This window comes from Elgaria multicarinata, chromosome 1 (assembly GCF_023053635.1).
Source record: "Elgaria multicarinata webbii isolate HBS135686 ecotype San Diego chromosome 1, rElgMul1.1.pri, whole genome shotgun sequence".
Classification (NCBI taxonomy): Eukaryota; Metazoa; Chordata; class Lepidosauria; order Squamata; family Anguidae; genus Elgaria; species Elgaria multicarinata.
In genome coordinates, this window is record NC_086171.1 from 129,845,683 (window position 1) to 129,862,910 (window position 17,228).

The 17,228-nt window shown below is 38.8% G+C and overlaps 1 protein-coding gene across 1 annotated transcript in view; it reads left to right on the forward strand.

The window, feature by feature from the left end:
* ZNHIT6 (zinc finger HIT-type containing 6) overlaps positions 1-15,781 on the forward strand; it is a 49,697-nt gene extending 33,916 nt beyond the window's left edge. The window contains exons 9-10 of the mRNA XM_063117785.1: positions 6,840-6,964; positions 15,529-15,781. Of these exons, the coding sequence (XP_062973855.1) occupies positions 6,840-6,964; positions 15,529-15,605 (202 nt within the window). The 3' untranslated portion in view covers positions 15,606-15,781. The remainder of the gene's footprint in view (positions 1-6,839; positions 6,965-15,528) is intronic.
* Positions 15,782-17,228: the final 1,447 nt, after the last annotated feature.

Here is a 17,228-nt window from a genome sequence, read left to right on the forward strand (position 1 = left end):
CTTACCAAATTATAATGATTAGATTAGTAATTAGACAAACAGTAAGTACAAAGTTTTAAGATACGTTGTAGTTTTAGGCAAAAGTGAATTTATAATCCATAATGTATTTTTCCCTAGCTGTATGACTGAGCAGCGTATCTCACTATTTTTCCTGTTCACAAATCATAACCACAAGGAAGAGTTATTCACCACTTAGGAATGACTGTCCATCTGTTAGTTATTATCTCTGCTGAGCTGCAGCCCCTCAAAACTAGTACTTGAAAGAAATCTTAAGTGTTATGTACATCTCTTCTGTGCTTGCGTAATCCCGAACGCACCCCTCCCAAACGGGGTTAAACATTCTGCACTATTATTACTAGGAAATCTTTCATTAAATTCTCTTAATGCTCATGAAATATAATTTAGTCACAAAATATACATGCTACTTTGTTTTTCATTTGTATTTTATGTTTAACTTTGTTTTCTATTAAAAGCATGCTCCGATAAAATGTAATGGTGGCTATAGCTGCTTCAGGAGTCATCCCCATTTATTATTATATGCTGATGTCAGCATCTTTTGTTTTGTTTTAAGTTGGTGTTAAAGGAATTCTTTTCAAAGCACATTGTTCATCTGAAAGACTCTTTAATGTGACAGTCACACTTTATCGTAAGAGAGTAGTTGTACAAGATTTTCTTTTTTATCTTTAATCACAGACTACAAAAATTTCATTATTAAAACTAAAGGCCCTGCAGATGACATGCAGGAAGGAGTGATCTTAGCCGGGAATTTCCTGCTGTCTGAACTGGCAGGGATGACTGAGTTCACTACTGAAATAATAGCTGGAGGCTCCATTGAAGAGCTATACATATATGATAGAAGGATCTGTATAGTGCAACAGTTTACAGAAGGATTAGTAAGCTGACTTTTCATCCTTCTTTGGAAGCCAATAAGATCTTCAGAGTTTACGTGACTTCTGGTCAGTTATAATGGATATTACCACAGCCACTAAGGCCATTCTCACATTTTCCTTTGGGGCACAAGAGGTAAATCCAGCCCATTCTGTTCATGATGACACTTGCTTAGTTGTTTCTTAGACATTCTTTTAATATGGTGGCATTATCATGGTGGTTTCTGAAGTTGGAATCAGGATTGCAGTTTGAGATTGATAAACAAATGGTCAGAGAACGCCTAATTTCCTTGAATGAGTTCAAATCTCCAGGGCCCGATGAACTGCATCCTCGAGTAATGAAGGAGCTAGTGTAAGAACTCTCAGAACTTTTGTCTATTATCTTTGCAAAATCATGGAAGACGGGTGAGGTGCCGGACGACTGGAGGAGGGCTAACGTCCCTATCTTCAAAAAGGGCAAAAAGGAGGAACCTGGGAACTACAGACCAGTCAGTCTGACATCCATCCCTGGGAAAATTCTGGAGCAGATTATAAAGAAGTCAATCTGTAAATACCTTGAAATCAATGCAGTGATTACTAGAAGCCAACATGGATTTGTCAGGAACAAATTCTGTCACACTAATTTGATCTCATTTTTTGATCGGGTAACCTCCCTTGTGGACTGTGGGAATGCTGTGGACATCATATATCTTGACTTCAGCAAAACTTTTAACAAAGTGCCCCATGATATTCTGATTAACAAACTAGCTAAAAGTGGGCTAGATGGAACAACTATGAGGTGGATTCACAGTGAATCCACCTCATAGTTACAGAATCGGTTACAGAATCGGACTCAAAGAGTACTTATCAATGGAAACTTCTCAAACTGGGGAGAGGCAACGAGTGGGGTACCGCAGGGCTCAGTCCTGGGCCCAGTGCTCTTCAACATTTTTATTAATGATTTGGACGAGGAGGTGCAGGGAATGCTGATCAAATTTGCAGATGACACAAAATTGGGTGGGATAGCTAATACCCTGGAAGACAGAAACAAACTTCAAAGTGATCTTGATAGGCTGGAGTGCTGGGCTGAAAACAACAGAATGAAATTTAATAGGGATAAATGCCAAGTTCTACATTTAGGAAATAGAAACCAAATGCACAGTTACAAGATGGGGGATACTTGGCTCAGCAATACTACAAATGAGAAGGATCTTAGAATTGTTGTAGATTGCAAGCTGAATATGAGCCAACAGTGCGATATGGCTGCAAGAAAGGCAAATGCTATTTTGGGCTGCATTAATAGAAGTATATCTTCTAAAGCACGTGAGGTACTGGTTCCTCTCTATTCGGCCCTGGTTAGGCCTTATCTAGAGTATTGTGTCCAGTTCTGGGCTCCACAATTCAAGAAGGATGCAGACAAGCTGGAGCGTGTTCAAAGGAGGGCAACCAGGATGATCAGGGGTCTGGAAACAAAGCCCTATGAAGAGAGACTGAAAGAACTGGGCATGTTTAGCCTGGAGAAGAGAAGATTGAGGGGAGATATGATAGCACTCTTCAAATACTTAAAAGGTTGTCACACAGAGGAGGGCCAGGATCTCTTCTTGATCCTCCCAGAGTGCAGGACACGGAATAACGGGCTCAAGTTAAAGGAAGCCAGATTCCAGCTGGACATCAGGAAAAACTTCCTGACTGTTAGAGCAGTACGACAATGGAATCAGTTACCTAGGGAGGTGGTGGGCTCTCCCACACTAGAGTCATTCAAGAGGCAGCTGGACAACCATCTGTCAGGGATGCTTTAGGGTGGATTCCTGCATTGATCAGGGGGTTGGACTCAGTTGTGTTGTAGGCCCCTTCCAACTCTGCTGTTCTATGATTCTATGACTGCATAATAGAGGGACTTGAAGTAAGATGTTTTCCAGAGTGCTTATCTCAGAGTAAGTAGTAATAAAACTATATTAAAGCTTCAAGGGTCGTTTGCATAGCAAGTGAGATTCCCTCTATCCCAGACCAAGTGGCAGGGATGTGAAGGTGGACCAATTATTGACTAATTTGTTACTTAGGGCAGTATCTAATGGGGCACTTATGCTCCGCTAATTCTTTTGCAGCTTGCCAATTCTGTTGTGCAAGTAGTCCCCACCACTTGCACACCAGCCATTTAGTGCTTGCGAGGGAAATCCTAAACTGAAATACTCGTTTCTGGACTGGGGCAAGTCAGCAGAACTCACATAAGGGTGCTCCACTGACCTGTTGCAATACAGAAATGGATGTTTCCACTTCTTTTGGGACTTCCTTTAAGAAGCACTAAATCTCCGTTGTGTAAGCAGTGGGTCCGTCCCTCTTGTGGAAGGAAATATTGCCCTTAATATTTCATGGTATCGAACTTCTAATTTTTAGTTTTCTTCCGTTACAAAAATGTTTATATTCATATTGAGAACCACCTTCATAGCCCTTCTATAACAGAAGAATTGTGTGTGTGTGTTAATTGTGTGTGTTGTTTAAAAAAAATCTAAATCAAGGAAATGACCCAACATAATCTTGTCAGTGGCTAAGTAAAGCAGTCTTTTTATAAGGCCCACTTGGAGCAAAATAGGAAAAAACAGGTATTAGTAACAATGGCTGCTGTAAAGAATATTATATAACTGGTTGAAATTAGCCCAATATCTTCTCAGACTTCATACATCCCCAAAAGTCCTCTGTAGAAGAGCTGCGACAAGACCAAGATGCTTATAAATGGCAGAAAAGTTGTAGGTCTGTAACCAATTTGTGAAGGTTGGAGTAGCAAGGGGGGAAAGCTTGAGGAAAGAAGATAAGAAATAAGGCTAACAAATTTAGAGTATAATTCAGTAAAGATGGGTAATTGTGGACCTACCTGCCATATTCTCAAAGGGTTCCAGGAAAATTCGCTTAATTTTAATATTTATTTGTAAAGGTACTGTTATCCCACCTTTCAGCCCTCAGGTGTACTAACCAGGATGATCGGATGTATTATTATTATTATTATTATTATTATTATTATTTATTTATATAGCACCATCAATGTACATGGTGCTGTACAGAGTAAAACAGTAAATAGCAAGACCCTGCCGCATAGGCTTACAATCTAATAAAATCATAGTAAAACAATAAGGAGGGGAAGAGAATGCAAACAGGTACAGGGTAGGGTAAGCAGGCACAGGGTAGGGAAAAACTAACAGTAGAAAGTAACAGTAGATTAATATATAATTTTGCCACCACTTTCCTTCCATCTTTCTTCCCTCTAACAATGACATTTTGCACTATAACAAGGATATAAGAAATCAGCCTTTCTTTTTATTAGCTGTAGATAAGTGTGTTCAACTTAGATATGTTCTTGTTAAATGTGAAAAATGGCCAAGCCTGACATATTCCTTAGTGCAATCCTATACATGTCTACTCAGAAATAAATTTCATGTATTTCAATGGAGATTACACCCAAATAAGTAGGTATAAGATTACAGCCTTAATATAGATAACACTTTTCTTTTGGGCATGTATATTTGAATTGCAGGGAGAAGTGCTGATAGATTTGATAAATAGATTTGATTTTTACTTTATGAAAGCACTGAAAAAAGTTTTATTTGAGAGAGCAGAATAGAGTTCCTCAATTTTTTATAAAGAGAGGAATAACCAAGGAGTTAAAAACTTAGTAGCAAGCTCCAGATATTTAGTTAGATTAGCACAGAAAACGTTCTCTTATGATTCTTTTGCTCTTCACACTCCACCAAGGTCTTGGATATTTGCCAAAAGCTGTCACTGTCTGTCAACCAATAAAGTTTACTTAAAGCTATGCCTTGGTGATCTAACACTTGAATAATTTACTATCGTAAAATAGTTTAAAGTACAAATGTTTTATGCTATGCCAAGCTGGACGCTAAAGATGTTTTGTCTAAAACATGAGATAATGGAAAGTATATTGTGGCATGTGAAATGACTTTAGCCTTTTGGTGGTAAATGTTTGCTTAACCAGAAAAGAATGTGTTGAGACTCTTGCCAGTGGAAAGGTATTGCCATACTTTGCATTAAAGTACTGTAAATAAATCAGTAAATAAGTTTCTGTTCATGTGTTAATCTACGAGTTATGAATGCTCTCTTTGAATTAGAAATGCTATGTACTCTTATCCTTTTTAAAAAGGTTTCAGTAAGAACTGGTCATAATTACTGTGGGTAGAAAGAAACATGAAACCAAATATTTTCATGATGATTGAAGTTGGATTTGAGGGAAGTGGCCATTACTTAAAGTTTTTTCTTCCAAAACTAGAAAAAGCAAGTTGCATATTTTAGCATCTTGAATTTAAAAAATCTAATTCCTGATACAGTGTTATCAATATTAATCTATACATTGTGGGTATTGGTGAGGAGTTCTACAGTAGGTATAGTTTGTAGAAGTAAATATTCGATAAAGTGGTCGGAATCTATGTAATACATATACTTTACATTTGAATTTTAGATTCACTGGATTTAGTAGCTTGGTAGTCATTTAATAATTACAACTCCTTTGCTTTTTTGTAGTAATTGCTGAGATAGTATTGATTGTTAATAGCTTTAAGGTTTGAAAATTTTGCTCCTGAGATGTTTAGAATTTGAAATGGTTGCAACATTCTTATGTCATCATTATAAAGGCTTGGTTAAGATTACTGCAATTATTTAGAAACACTCCTGGCTTTGAATGAAGAAGAAAGTATCCCTTATATGGAGTTGGATGGTTGATCCAAGTCACATGGATAAGCCAGAACACAAATAAATGAGGTTTTCTTTTGGGAGTTCAGTTTGCAGCTGCTGATGTGAGGAGCTCTGGATTAAAGGATGTCGCATTTTAAATTCTTTTTCCACCAACAAACAATTATTAATTCTACCAAGCAGTTAAATTTCCATTATCATTTTGCTACAAAATGCTGCTATTCTCATAAATTTTATCATACACAAACTTCCAAAATTTGGTGCATATGGAGGGACTCCTTGCTGAACAATGGTAGTTCACTGGGGTTGCATATACTCATGAGTTTCATTTAACTTATTGGCTCCCTACAAGGATGGGTGGGATCACAAGATCCAGGAGTGGAAGTGCTTCAGAAGTGCCTATTCATCCACTTTCAGGAGTATGGACGCAAGCAACTCTGTAACAAAGCACTAACGCTCAATTTTGCATCGAAATACACTTGAATTTATTAGGTAGAGTAGGGTCAAGGGGGTCAGGGGGTGATCCCTGCTGTATAGGAAGTCACTTTTGGTCAATGGGAAGGTGTACAACAACAACCTGATCCTGCTAAATACTATAACAACCTGAAAATTGTTAATTTTTAGATATGTCTCATGTCAGAGGCCAACAAACCAGTACAGAAATGCAAGTTGAGACAGAACATTGAGCAGAGGGGGTTCTGTTGCTGATTCAAATACTTGAATGAGCTTTGGGGGATTTCCAGAGGCGGCCTGGAATGTCCCTTTATGTTTACAGCATGCAAGCTGAATTACTAGTATATAAAAGGATCGTTTGGGCTGACCAACTCACCAGGGCATCCGATATTTAAAGTATTTCCACATAATCCAAAATGGTAAAATTTAGTCCACATCTCTTATGAAGAATCTTGATAATTTAAAGGGGGCGGGAGTCTAAGTATTTGAATACCTGTCCCTTGAAATGGTATAGTAATGTGTACACCAAAGTACACATTAACAAAGACCCTGACATGTATAATATGTATAACCAAGATACACTGATCCAGTATGAAATTAGACATTTTTGTGTCATTATGATAAAACCTTGAAGTTTACCTTGTAAGAGAGGCCAGCTTTCTAACATAGAATAAAATAATTTTGGATTGCAGAAATTCTATTGCTTTGTTACATGCTTGGATTTGAAGGAGGGGAGAATTCTAGTAACATCTAAAAATAAGCTACATATACTAGCATTCTCTAATATTTGCAGGCTGATTAACTTTTACAATTACTTTTTCAAAGGTATGAAGAACTAGATGCCAACAAAGGCCTTCAAGACAATTTGAAAGGGAAGGTTGTCATTGAATACCCAACTTTGCACATAGTTTTGCAAAAGGTCAAGACAGATATGGTGATTCTTGGCCACGGTAAGAATAAATGCATTTGCTGTTACATATTTTACTTAATAAAAGTTGTTTTAAACAAGAAAGAATTCAGGCATTTAATCTCTTTGTAAATGCCAAGAATGAGCATCTACTTTGGTGTTGGCCTGTAAAAATAAAGCATTTTTGCTCTGTTGCAGTTGTGCTCTCTGTATTTGCAGATTGACAAATATGTTTCTTCTTGCTAGTTAAATTTCATATAATTTAACCATTGCAATAGTAGCATCATTAGCATTTTTCTCCTTACCAGTTTATGATGTGTAAAATGTATCAAAACATCAAACTCTTGCTTCTGAGCCATCAAATCTGATGAGTAGATGAACACACACCTGTCATCCAAATGCCCTTCTGGACTGTTTTGCACTGTGAACATCTGCAGTTGATTTGCTTTGACTGATCAAATGTCTGTTTAGTAATTGGAAGTTTATATTATTTTGAAAGCAGATACAATGCTGGAATATCTCTTTCAAGTTATGGTTGGCTATATAACTGAGGAAATTCTGCTTCATCTACTATGAAACCTTTAAAACATCTTGGAAAAGAATGTTTCCAGTTCATTTTTCTGCTCATCTTCTATACTCCAGTGTCGGTATATTAGGCACAAATAGTAACATTTTTTGAGGCAGCAAGCTTTTGAATTCCAATTCCTGGGGTACAACTGTAGGGAGTGGAACTTTTGAGTTTTCCATAGGCATCTGGTTAGCAACTGTGGGTAACAGGATGCCAAACTTCATAGGTGTGACAAACAAGAGTCTGGACCTCCAATCCTGCAAGGCTGGGTAGGCTGCAAGACAACCTTTGTTTATTTCAGAAGTAGGATTGACACCGCCCATGTTATTTAATATCTCCTGAGCTGAATACATGGGAATCCGGGCTTCTGGCTTGTACCTATGGAGAAGGGTAGACCCTTTCACAAAATTTCTTTTAGAGTGCGTTCCTATGCATGTTTAGACAGAAAAAGCCCCACAACTCCCAACATGCTGGAAGTTGCAAGACTTCCCCCCCTGCCTAAGCATGCAGAAAAATGTTGTAAACTGCCCAGAGAGCTTTGGGTATTGGGTGGTATAGAAATGTGGTGATGATTGATGATGATGATGATGATGACATGATTGCATCCTTAATCTCCTTGAAAGTATGGTAGAATGGACCAAGTGGTTTAGGACTGAAGAAGACCAATCCAGGTTATACAAAAGAGCTTAATCACTCCAGTTTCCAAATGAAAATACATATTTAAGAATTAAGCAGAGAGAAGTTCAGAAGTGACTTTGTAGATAGGCATATCAGTAATTGGCACAGAAATGTTGTTTTGAGTACAAATGGAATTACTGAAATAACCAGGGGTAACAATTCAAGAACTGCCACTCTCATTGGAAAAACTCCAAAATCGATATTAGGGCAATACCTTTATTAGTCCAACCAAAATGTCAGAAAATAGTGTGCAAGCTTTTGAGTTTCACTAGGCCCTGTGTTGGTTTGGCACCTACTCAAGTCTAATATGAATGCTTGCTACTTCCTCCCACATTCCATCTTAAGACTGTAACTGAATGCTGACTCCATGGCTTCAGCCAGCTCCTCCCCACTCCCCCACCCCACACACACTTTGTTTAGCATCTCGCCTAAGGAAAAGTTAACTTTGGATTTTGTATCACTCTCACTGAATCTCTTGTGTTCCTCAGATAAAATTTCTAATGTGGTTTGTAGCATATTTTCCTGCCAGAGGTTGATTTCGTTCTTTACCTAGACTCCCCCACCCACCCCCAAAACACAGGAAAAGCAATGTTGCATGCTGACTCTTAAGCTCCCTCTTTCCATTTAGGAAGATGGAAAGGATCTTTCTGCTTAGGAAGGCATGTGCTGCTTTTTCAGAAGCTGAAAGCACTTCAGTGGAGGAGTTTTAAATTTCTAATGAACCAATGTTTTAGTCCCCTGCTTTGTGTTTTAGTTGAATGTCCTGTCTTACGTTTGAAACCTTTTCTTGTATGGCTTTGTTGCATAATTTTTTTGTCTGGAATAATGATTTTCTAAGAAAGCCATATCAACTTGGAAGGGGAAGAGAAAACTTAGAATTGAAAGAAATAGTCTCTCTAGAAATAATTTACAGAATGTTTTTCAGCTCTAGAGCACTTGGCAGGATTCTTGCTGATGGAACGTAGTTTGTGATTTCTCAAAGGTGTTGCAGGCTTCTTGGGTTCTGACTCTGGAGTGCGAGATCAAGCTCTTCAGGGTAGGTTTCAGAGTAAAACACAGTGCTACAATGTTGCACCTACAAGCCTCAACAGACACCTTAGCTGCATATATAGAAGAAGGGAATGTGCTTGCTCTCTTCTGCTAAATGTTTGGGCCAAGTCCCACAGAGCCTGATCAGCTGTTTGTGCGTTGATTTTATAGATGGGGGAGGAGCAGTTGGGGTGTCTCTTGGGAAGGTCTTATTGGGCTACCACAGAAAACAAAAAGGGTTCGCCAGGCTCGCACAACACAACAATCCCTGAATGATGGTTGCATATTCAGCTTGATGCCTGCAGACCCAGTGGCTCATCAGAGGTTAAATAACCCACAACGAGCTGCAATGTGTAACCTGGACCTGGTCAATATCTTTTTAAAAAAGCATTTTTCTGCAAGTGTATTCTGTAGCAAACTTGTGAGCACTTGCTAATAAGAATGGGCAATTAAAACCTTGGTGTTAAGAAGCTGTTGTCAAATGAGCCTGATCAGCCATTTCAAGCAAGTCTTGAGTTTGTATGATTTGGTTGCTGTCTATATAGAATGTTAACTTTTTGTATAACTATTTCAGTGGTGTCATTGATAAAAATGCAGGCTTCAACCAAACACTTCTGGAAAAACAAATAGAAAGATTTGTCTTTTGTTATGAGAACCAGAAACTTTGAAGAGATTTATGAACCTGTCAAAACTTCACATTCCTTCTGTTCTTGTCACCTTGAAAAGATCTTAAAATAGGCATTGCAATGAGATGACCAAAATTCTGGATTAATATTCTTGTCTCTGAGTATCTAGTAATGAATTAGTTACTTTTATATTCCTACTCTCTGCTTTCTGTTCTTTAACCAGTTACTGATCCATAAGAGGACCTCTCCTCTCATTCCGTGACTGCTAAGTTTGCTCAGGAATCTTTGGTGAGGGACTTCATCAAAAGCCTTTTGCAAGCCCAGGTAAACAATGTCCGCCACATCATCCCTGTCTACATGTTTATTGACATTCTCAAAGAACTCTAAAAGAGTAGCGAAATAGGGCTTCCCTTTGCAGAAGCCACGGTGATTCTTTTTCAGAAGGAGTTTTCCTTCTATATGCTTACTAATTTTGTCTTTAATAATGCTTTCAACCAATTTACCTGGAACAGACCTTAAACTAATTGGCCTGTAATTTCCTAGATCCGCCCTGGATCCCTTTTTAAAAATTCGTGTTACATTGGCCATTCTCCAGTCCTCTGGTACAGAGGCTGAGCTTAGGGACATGTTGCATATTTTGGTTAGAAGATCAGCCATTTCATATTTGAGTTCTTTGAGAACTCTAGGATGGATGCCATCCTGGTCTGGTGATTTATTTGCTTTTAATTTATCAATATAGTTGAGAACTTCATCTTTTGTCTTCACTATTTGCTTCAGTTCCTCAGACTTCCTTCCTGAAAACATCAGTTCAGTCACAGATATTTAAGGAATTCTGCTTCTGATATATTTAAAGAATTCTTTATTGTTGGCTTTGATATAGTTAGCGATATGCTCTTCAAATGCTTTCTTGCATCTCCTATTGTCTGCATCGCCTTCGTGCAAGCTTGTGCTCCCTTTTATTTTCCTCAGTTGGGCAAGACTTCCATTTTCTGAAGGAAGCCCTCATTTCTATAATTTCCTTGACACTGCTAGTTAACCATGTTGGTGACCTCTTGGACTTGGTGCTACCTTTCCTAACCTGTGGTATACATTTTAGCTGAGTTTCCCTTATTGTGGTTATGAGTAACTTCCACACATTTTGAAGTGATTTAATCCTCTTGACTCCCCCTTTCACTTCATTTTCACCAGTTCCATCATTTTAGAGAAGTTTCTTCTTTTGAAGTCAAATGTGACTCTGTTGGACTTTCTGGGCAGTTTCCCACTTAAATATAAATTTAGTCTGAAAGCACTGTGGCTACTTTTACCGGTTGGTTCAACAACATTTACATCTTGTATTAGGTCTTGGGCAATGCCATTTAGGATTAAATCTGGGGTTTTAAATAAAACCTCGGATTTATAGAAGTTATAGAGTTGCCCACTAGGTCGTAGTATTATCGGTGCTCCCCACCTGCACAACATTTCTGGACAGCTTAGTAATGATTTCCCATTCACTCCCTCCTGGTAATCCTCTAATAAGGAACCTTTGACATTATATGTACAAAAAGGCTAATTTGTGTTAAGAAATGTCAGTTAGTGAAAACACCCACAAGAAGCATTATGTGTATTTCCTCATCTGAGGAGGAGTTGGTAAGGCTGTAGCAAGAGAATTGGGGTGAGCTGGAGGGTGGAAGAAGGAGACGGATAATGAGCACATGCTCCATATGATGACGTCATAAGCCAAGCATCGGTCTGTCCTGGAACTCTGGACAGCTTGAATCCATAACATCTTTTTTGGCTCTCAGACATGCAAGCACTATGTTGAGATGTCGAAATATACAAAACGGCAACATGTCTTAATTTTGTTGAAAGAATTCCAACATGAAACAATCCTCAACAGTCCTCTGGGTAAAACAGAAATCTAACAAAATACCAAACACAGTATTGCCTGACAATACAATCTTATTGGATGTTATCACTGGGTGTTGAAAAATTGCCTCATTATATTATTCAAGCGTATATAACTAAAGATAAAAAATTGTAATGAAGTGGTGTTACAGTACCAATTTTCTATGTTGTTTTACTTCGTTCAGGTGTTATAATTTATTTTTTAAGAAAAGATCCTCAACAAATCTGCTGAGAGAAACACTAGAATAGCCTTCCCCAATGTGATGCCTTTCAGATGTGTTGGACTACAACTCCCATCATCCCCAGGCATCATGGGAGCCACCAAGTTGGGGAAGGCTGCATTAAAGATCCTTGAGACAAAAGTTCATCATTCAGCATGATGGACCATAGATCTTCCCCCATTAAATCTAGTGTGTTTTAAATCCTGGAAGTTTCAGCTTTTGGTGGTTTAGAAATGTAATAAATAAGTAACAATGTAAACTGGTTTTGATCAAAAAGCACACTATCGAGTTTGCACTTCAGTTCTGTCATCTTCTAATGGAGGTGTGTGTGTGTGTGTGTATAAAAACACAGTTCAATGTGTCTCTTAATCATTCTGGGCTTGTAATGTAGTGCACTTCTCATTTCCTGTATGGAGTGCACACACACACAATTATTCTTACCTTTTTGGACCTGTGGGAAAAGTATACAAAAATCCATTGCTTTTCTACCATAACCCTTCCCCAATTGGAGCAGGAGGTGTTGGTTCATGCATGACCGCTCCACCTATACAGTCACTGATTTCTTTAAGAGACATTTTCCCCACATGTCAACTGTGTCCCCAGTTGGAACCCCTTTTCTTTTACTACTGCAGTCCTTCTCCCCTGGAGGGAGGATAGCAGCTACCGTGGGAAACTCCTCTCCCCATGGTCAGGAACAGTCCAGTCTTCTCAATCCTTGGATTGAGAGACAGACTCATGCTTAGCTTGACTCAAAAATAACAACACAGAACAATTCCACAGAACAGTATGAGAGATTGAGAAGAAAGGGATACCTTCATTAGTTTTAGGGTTGCCTTCACCTGGGTTCCTACCATAGGGAGGTGGGAGTGGAGACAAGACACACACTCAGGAAAGTACCCTCTCGACATTCTTCCTGACCAGTACTTCACAAGAGACATTCTTCAACATAGCCTCCAACATAGCACCCAGAATAAATATCAGGTTATGTAACTTTGAGGTGGATGCTAAGTTTAAGGTGAACCTCACAGCTGTTCTTTTTTCTGGAGGACAACTTTTTGAAACACCCCTTAGAAGCCATGCTGGTGGAAATCAAGGACAAGAAAAAGGCCCTACCCAACCTATATAAGAAAGAAGACAAGAAACCAGCCAATCTCAATCCTTTCACCCCTCCTAGCTCTCCTGCTCTTCCAGACTCCCCATCAAAGAGTCCAAGCCTAGATGGCAACAGCACCAAAAGTCTAAGTACATTCAATTAATACAGTGCTCAAGCAAGAAGTCCAACTCAGCCTCGCTATCCCCCCATCTGGGATTCTGATTGGAGCTTTGCTTTTCAGACCTTTGGACAGATTTCACAAGTGAAAATTGCATTCTAGACATGGTGATCAAGAGATACTTTGGAATTTCTCAAAACTCTTAGATATGGTATTCCTGGATTTTATATCCAGCAACCCTTCCAAACAACAGATCTCAAAAGCTGTTGTTCGGCTATTTAGTTGGTCCCTCTTCTGGAGCAGAAAAATGGAATATTTTCTCTCTTCTAAGTCCCTAAGAAAACAGAGCCACAGGCTATCCTGGACTTGAATCATATCAACCACTTCCTGGTTAAATGCAAGCTCAGCATAGAAACTTTTCATTCAAATCTGTCCTGCCTCAAACAGGAGTACCACTGGGTCTCAGTCAATATCTCTGAAATTTACCTTCACATCCCAGTCAGACATATCAAATTCCTTTGGTTCAGTTACAGACAGTGGCAATTCCAGTTCTGTGTTCTGCCATTTGGCCGTCTCCACCCAGAGTCCCAGTGGGACACATGTATCCAAGCCGACTAGCTCAATTGCTTAAAGCTGAAACTAGCAGAACAAATACTGAACCACACAGTGTTCACCAGGCCGATATGCAGGTTTGAAAACCTGATTATTTGTGTCGCCAGTCAACAAGAAGCTGCTTAAGTTCATTGCAAAGATTTTTGAATGGGGTAGCAGAAATGGTAGGCTCTTTGAGGTCAAGAGTAGTCCATGGAATTTCTGTATGCATTTCATTTGATCCCTCGTTGCAAGACTCATTGGACCTGTGGACAGAGGACAGAAGTTATTGCACCATTGTGGCCAAGATACATGCCAGAACCTTCTACATCAAGACACCTTGTTATCCTAGACCCTGGGCTTCTGAAGCTAAATGCTTGGAGGTTGAGAATGGTGTCCTTAATCACAAAGACTATACTTAGAAGATCACAGAAATGCTCATGGCTTCCAGGCATTGTTCTTCCTTTGATAAATGGGAAGTGTTCATCAATTGGTGTCAAAGCAGCAACCAAAATCACTTTCAGTAGGTCTTGTAGTTATAAGTTTAAGGTAGTCTATCTAGCAGACTAAATCTGCTTGAGTAGGCAGGTTCTGTCTTGGCTAGTTTCTGGAGTGAGTCAAATACCAGCCTCCTGAGTAGTCATCCACACATGTGCAGATTTCTGAGAGTAGCCTCTCACCTCAAGACTGCATCTGGTTCCTATCTAGAAGTTTAGTTTGGTTCCAAATGTCCTCACTTCGAACCACTGGTACCTACATCACTGAGATTTCTCACACTGAAGATGGTAGCTTGCAGAGTGTCAGAACAAGGTGCTCTTATCTCCAGAGCTGTGGGGGAGGGAGGAGAGTATTTTGCACCAAGACAAAGGGGCTCTGGGATAAAAATTTGGGATAAAAATTTAATTTTTATCCCAAATATTAAATCTACATCCCACAGCACTTCAGAAACCCATTGCTCCTTCTACCCACACCTTAGGAAATGAATGGCACATGGTAGATGTATGCAGGCTCTCAAGTTCTGCATAGATATGATCAAGCCTCCTTATCAACAAGCTCAAACTATGTCTTGTTTATGAAGTCTGGTTTTGACACGATGTTGTCCACAGCCTCTTTGGCATATTGGATAAGATAAAGTATTGCCCTGGCTTACACATGTGACACTTCCATTGCTAGAGGGCATCCTCACCCATAATATGAGGGGAAGCTGCTAGCATAGTGACTCTCTAGGAAAGTGCTCTGCTGGAGAAGAAATTTCGGGAGGGTATCTGGTTGATGGTACAGACCTTCACCAGAAACTACAGAATAGGTGAATACATTTTTTTTTCTTTTCTAGTTTGGATTGTGGGGGCGGGGTGGATATCCTAAATCTGGAAGATGCAGGGATCTCTCTCCAACCTATGTGCTACTGCTCTTGAGCTGGACTTTTTGCTGGGCTCCTCCCCCATACCAAAGGTAGAAAGATACAGAATCAGTTCTTTGTGTTGATACAAATTCTTAAGTGCATCTATTTAATCCTTGGTTTGATAGATCTCTTTTATGATATGCTACATTGGAAACCTTACTTGGATTTAGAATTTGGAGACTACTTTACCAGCCCTGGGGGTGGGGTACTATTCCCATTCTATTTATCCTCCTACCCTTGATAATAAAAATAGAAACTTACAGGAAGTCCAGATTTTCTGTGCTTCATGCCAATAAATCTTTTGCTAGGACAGATACGTTTATTAAGAACTCAAAAACGGGCTGGTTTGGCTCAGCATCAATTGTGTCATTATTGTAATTTTCTCCTTCCACTCTAGATGCCAGTAAATCCAGTAAAGACTTGATTAAGGAAAGTTCATCTGAGGAAGAAGGCGAAATCCATGATAGCTCCTGAAGAAGTCAAATCAGATGCGCGGTTGGAGCAGCTTTTTACACCTGATCTTTGAAGATATATTCAACAGAGATAATAGTTTTGAACATCCATTTTTAATAATATCCCAAATCTATAATTGATGGAAAGCATTACAATGTGTTTATGTACACGCACCTAATAAAGATTAAGGAACCTAACTTCAGCTTCCTTTTGTGAAAATTACTGACAAAATAGTAGGGTTTTATAGCTGTGTATACTTGATATTGTTCCCCACTTCTGCACCTGAATTAATTTTTATCAATGGATATTTTTATTGTAGTAAAAAAAATTCATGTTTTGTTTAATCCCCACTTAGTTCAGTCCCAGGCACCTCTAACATAAAATGACCTCGGGTAACAGTGGGGAAGGACCTTGAACTGAAAAAGCAGCTGACAGCCAGGTTAGGTACAGAGCTAGATGGATCAATAGTCAAACTCAGAATAAGGTAGTTCCAAATGTGCATATAACTGATGATACAATTCAGATTTTTTTTTAAATACACACAAAAGAGTGTTGAATTTTTAAAAATGAGTTTATTGAAAACAAGCAAGAGAAAGATTGGTCATCTAAGATATCATTGAAATAAAGAATAAATCAGATACAACAGAGACCCTTCCAGCCATCAGAAATTAAAGGAAACTAGTCTTGTCTTCAGTTTAGTAGAACATTTGTTTGGCAAGATTCTGTTATTCGGGACTTAATTGGTTGAACTCAAGTAGGGTCTGGTTCACAGGAAATTCAGTGAAGTATATTCCAATGACCATCTGACATGGGTAAGTCTCCATGGATAGACGTTTTTTGATTGTGTCTTGAATTCTTTCTATGCTTTGCATATATATGCAATAGATGGTGAACAGTAATCTTATTGTGTGCTTTTCTATATGAGACATTTATTGTGTGCTCATTATTCCTTATTCACAGTTGTTTATAGGTTCTTTAGACAACAACGTGACCCTCCAGTTTCACTTGTTTTTTAAGAGCACTTTCCTGGGATTTTTTTGTTTTTCAGTATGTGGAAAGTGGAGTAATATATGTGAAAGCAAAAGAACTCTTTTCCTACTTGTGTAATTGTACTATTCCACTATAGCACAGCACCACCTAGAGGCTATGTAGCAGGAAACCCCAATTCTGTAATAAAATCAAAAAGTATTTACAGCGGATTAACACCTTCATGTAGAAAAGCTCTGTCTCCCTGATTATATCAAGCATCCAAAGGATCAATCACCATGCACAAAGATCACCTCATAGTGACTTGGCAATGACAATTATCAACTCAGATAACTTGAGTCTGAACTCTCTCCTTGCCCAGGTGTACCTGTTGACAACATTAGCAGCCCAACAAGACATAGACCCTGTTCAGATGACATGCTAAGCCACGATGGTTAAGCATTTTGAGCTAAACATTATGTCATGTGAAACATTCCTAACCATGATGGTGTGTTTAAAAACGGTCAGTAATCATTTGCTGCAAAAGAGCCTAAACATGGCTTAGCATTTTGTCTGAACAGGCTCACTAGTTTCTTTGGTTTCCTATAGGAACTAAAGTAAATTGATGTTGTTCAGAGGACACCTAATGCTTAGTATTCCCATCCTAAAGATGTTACT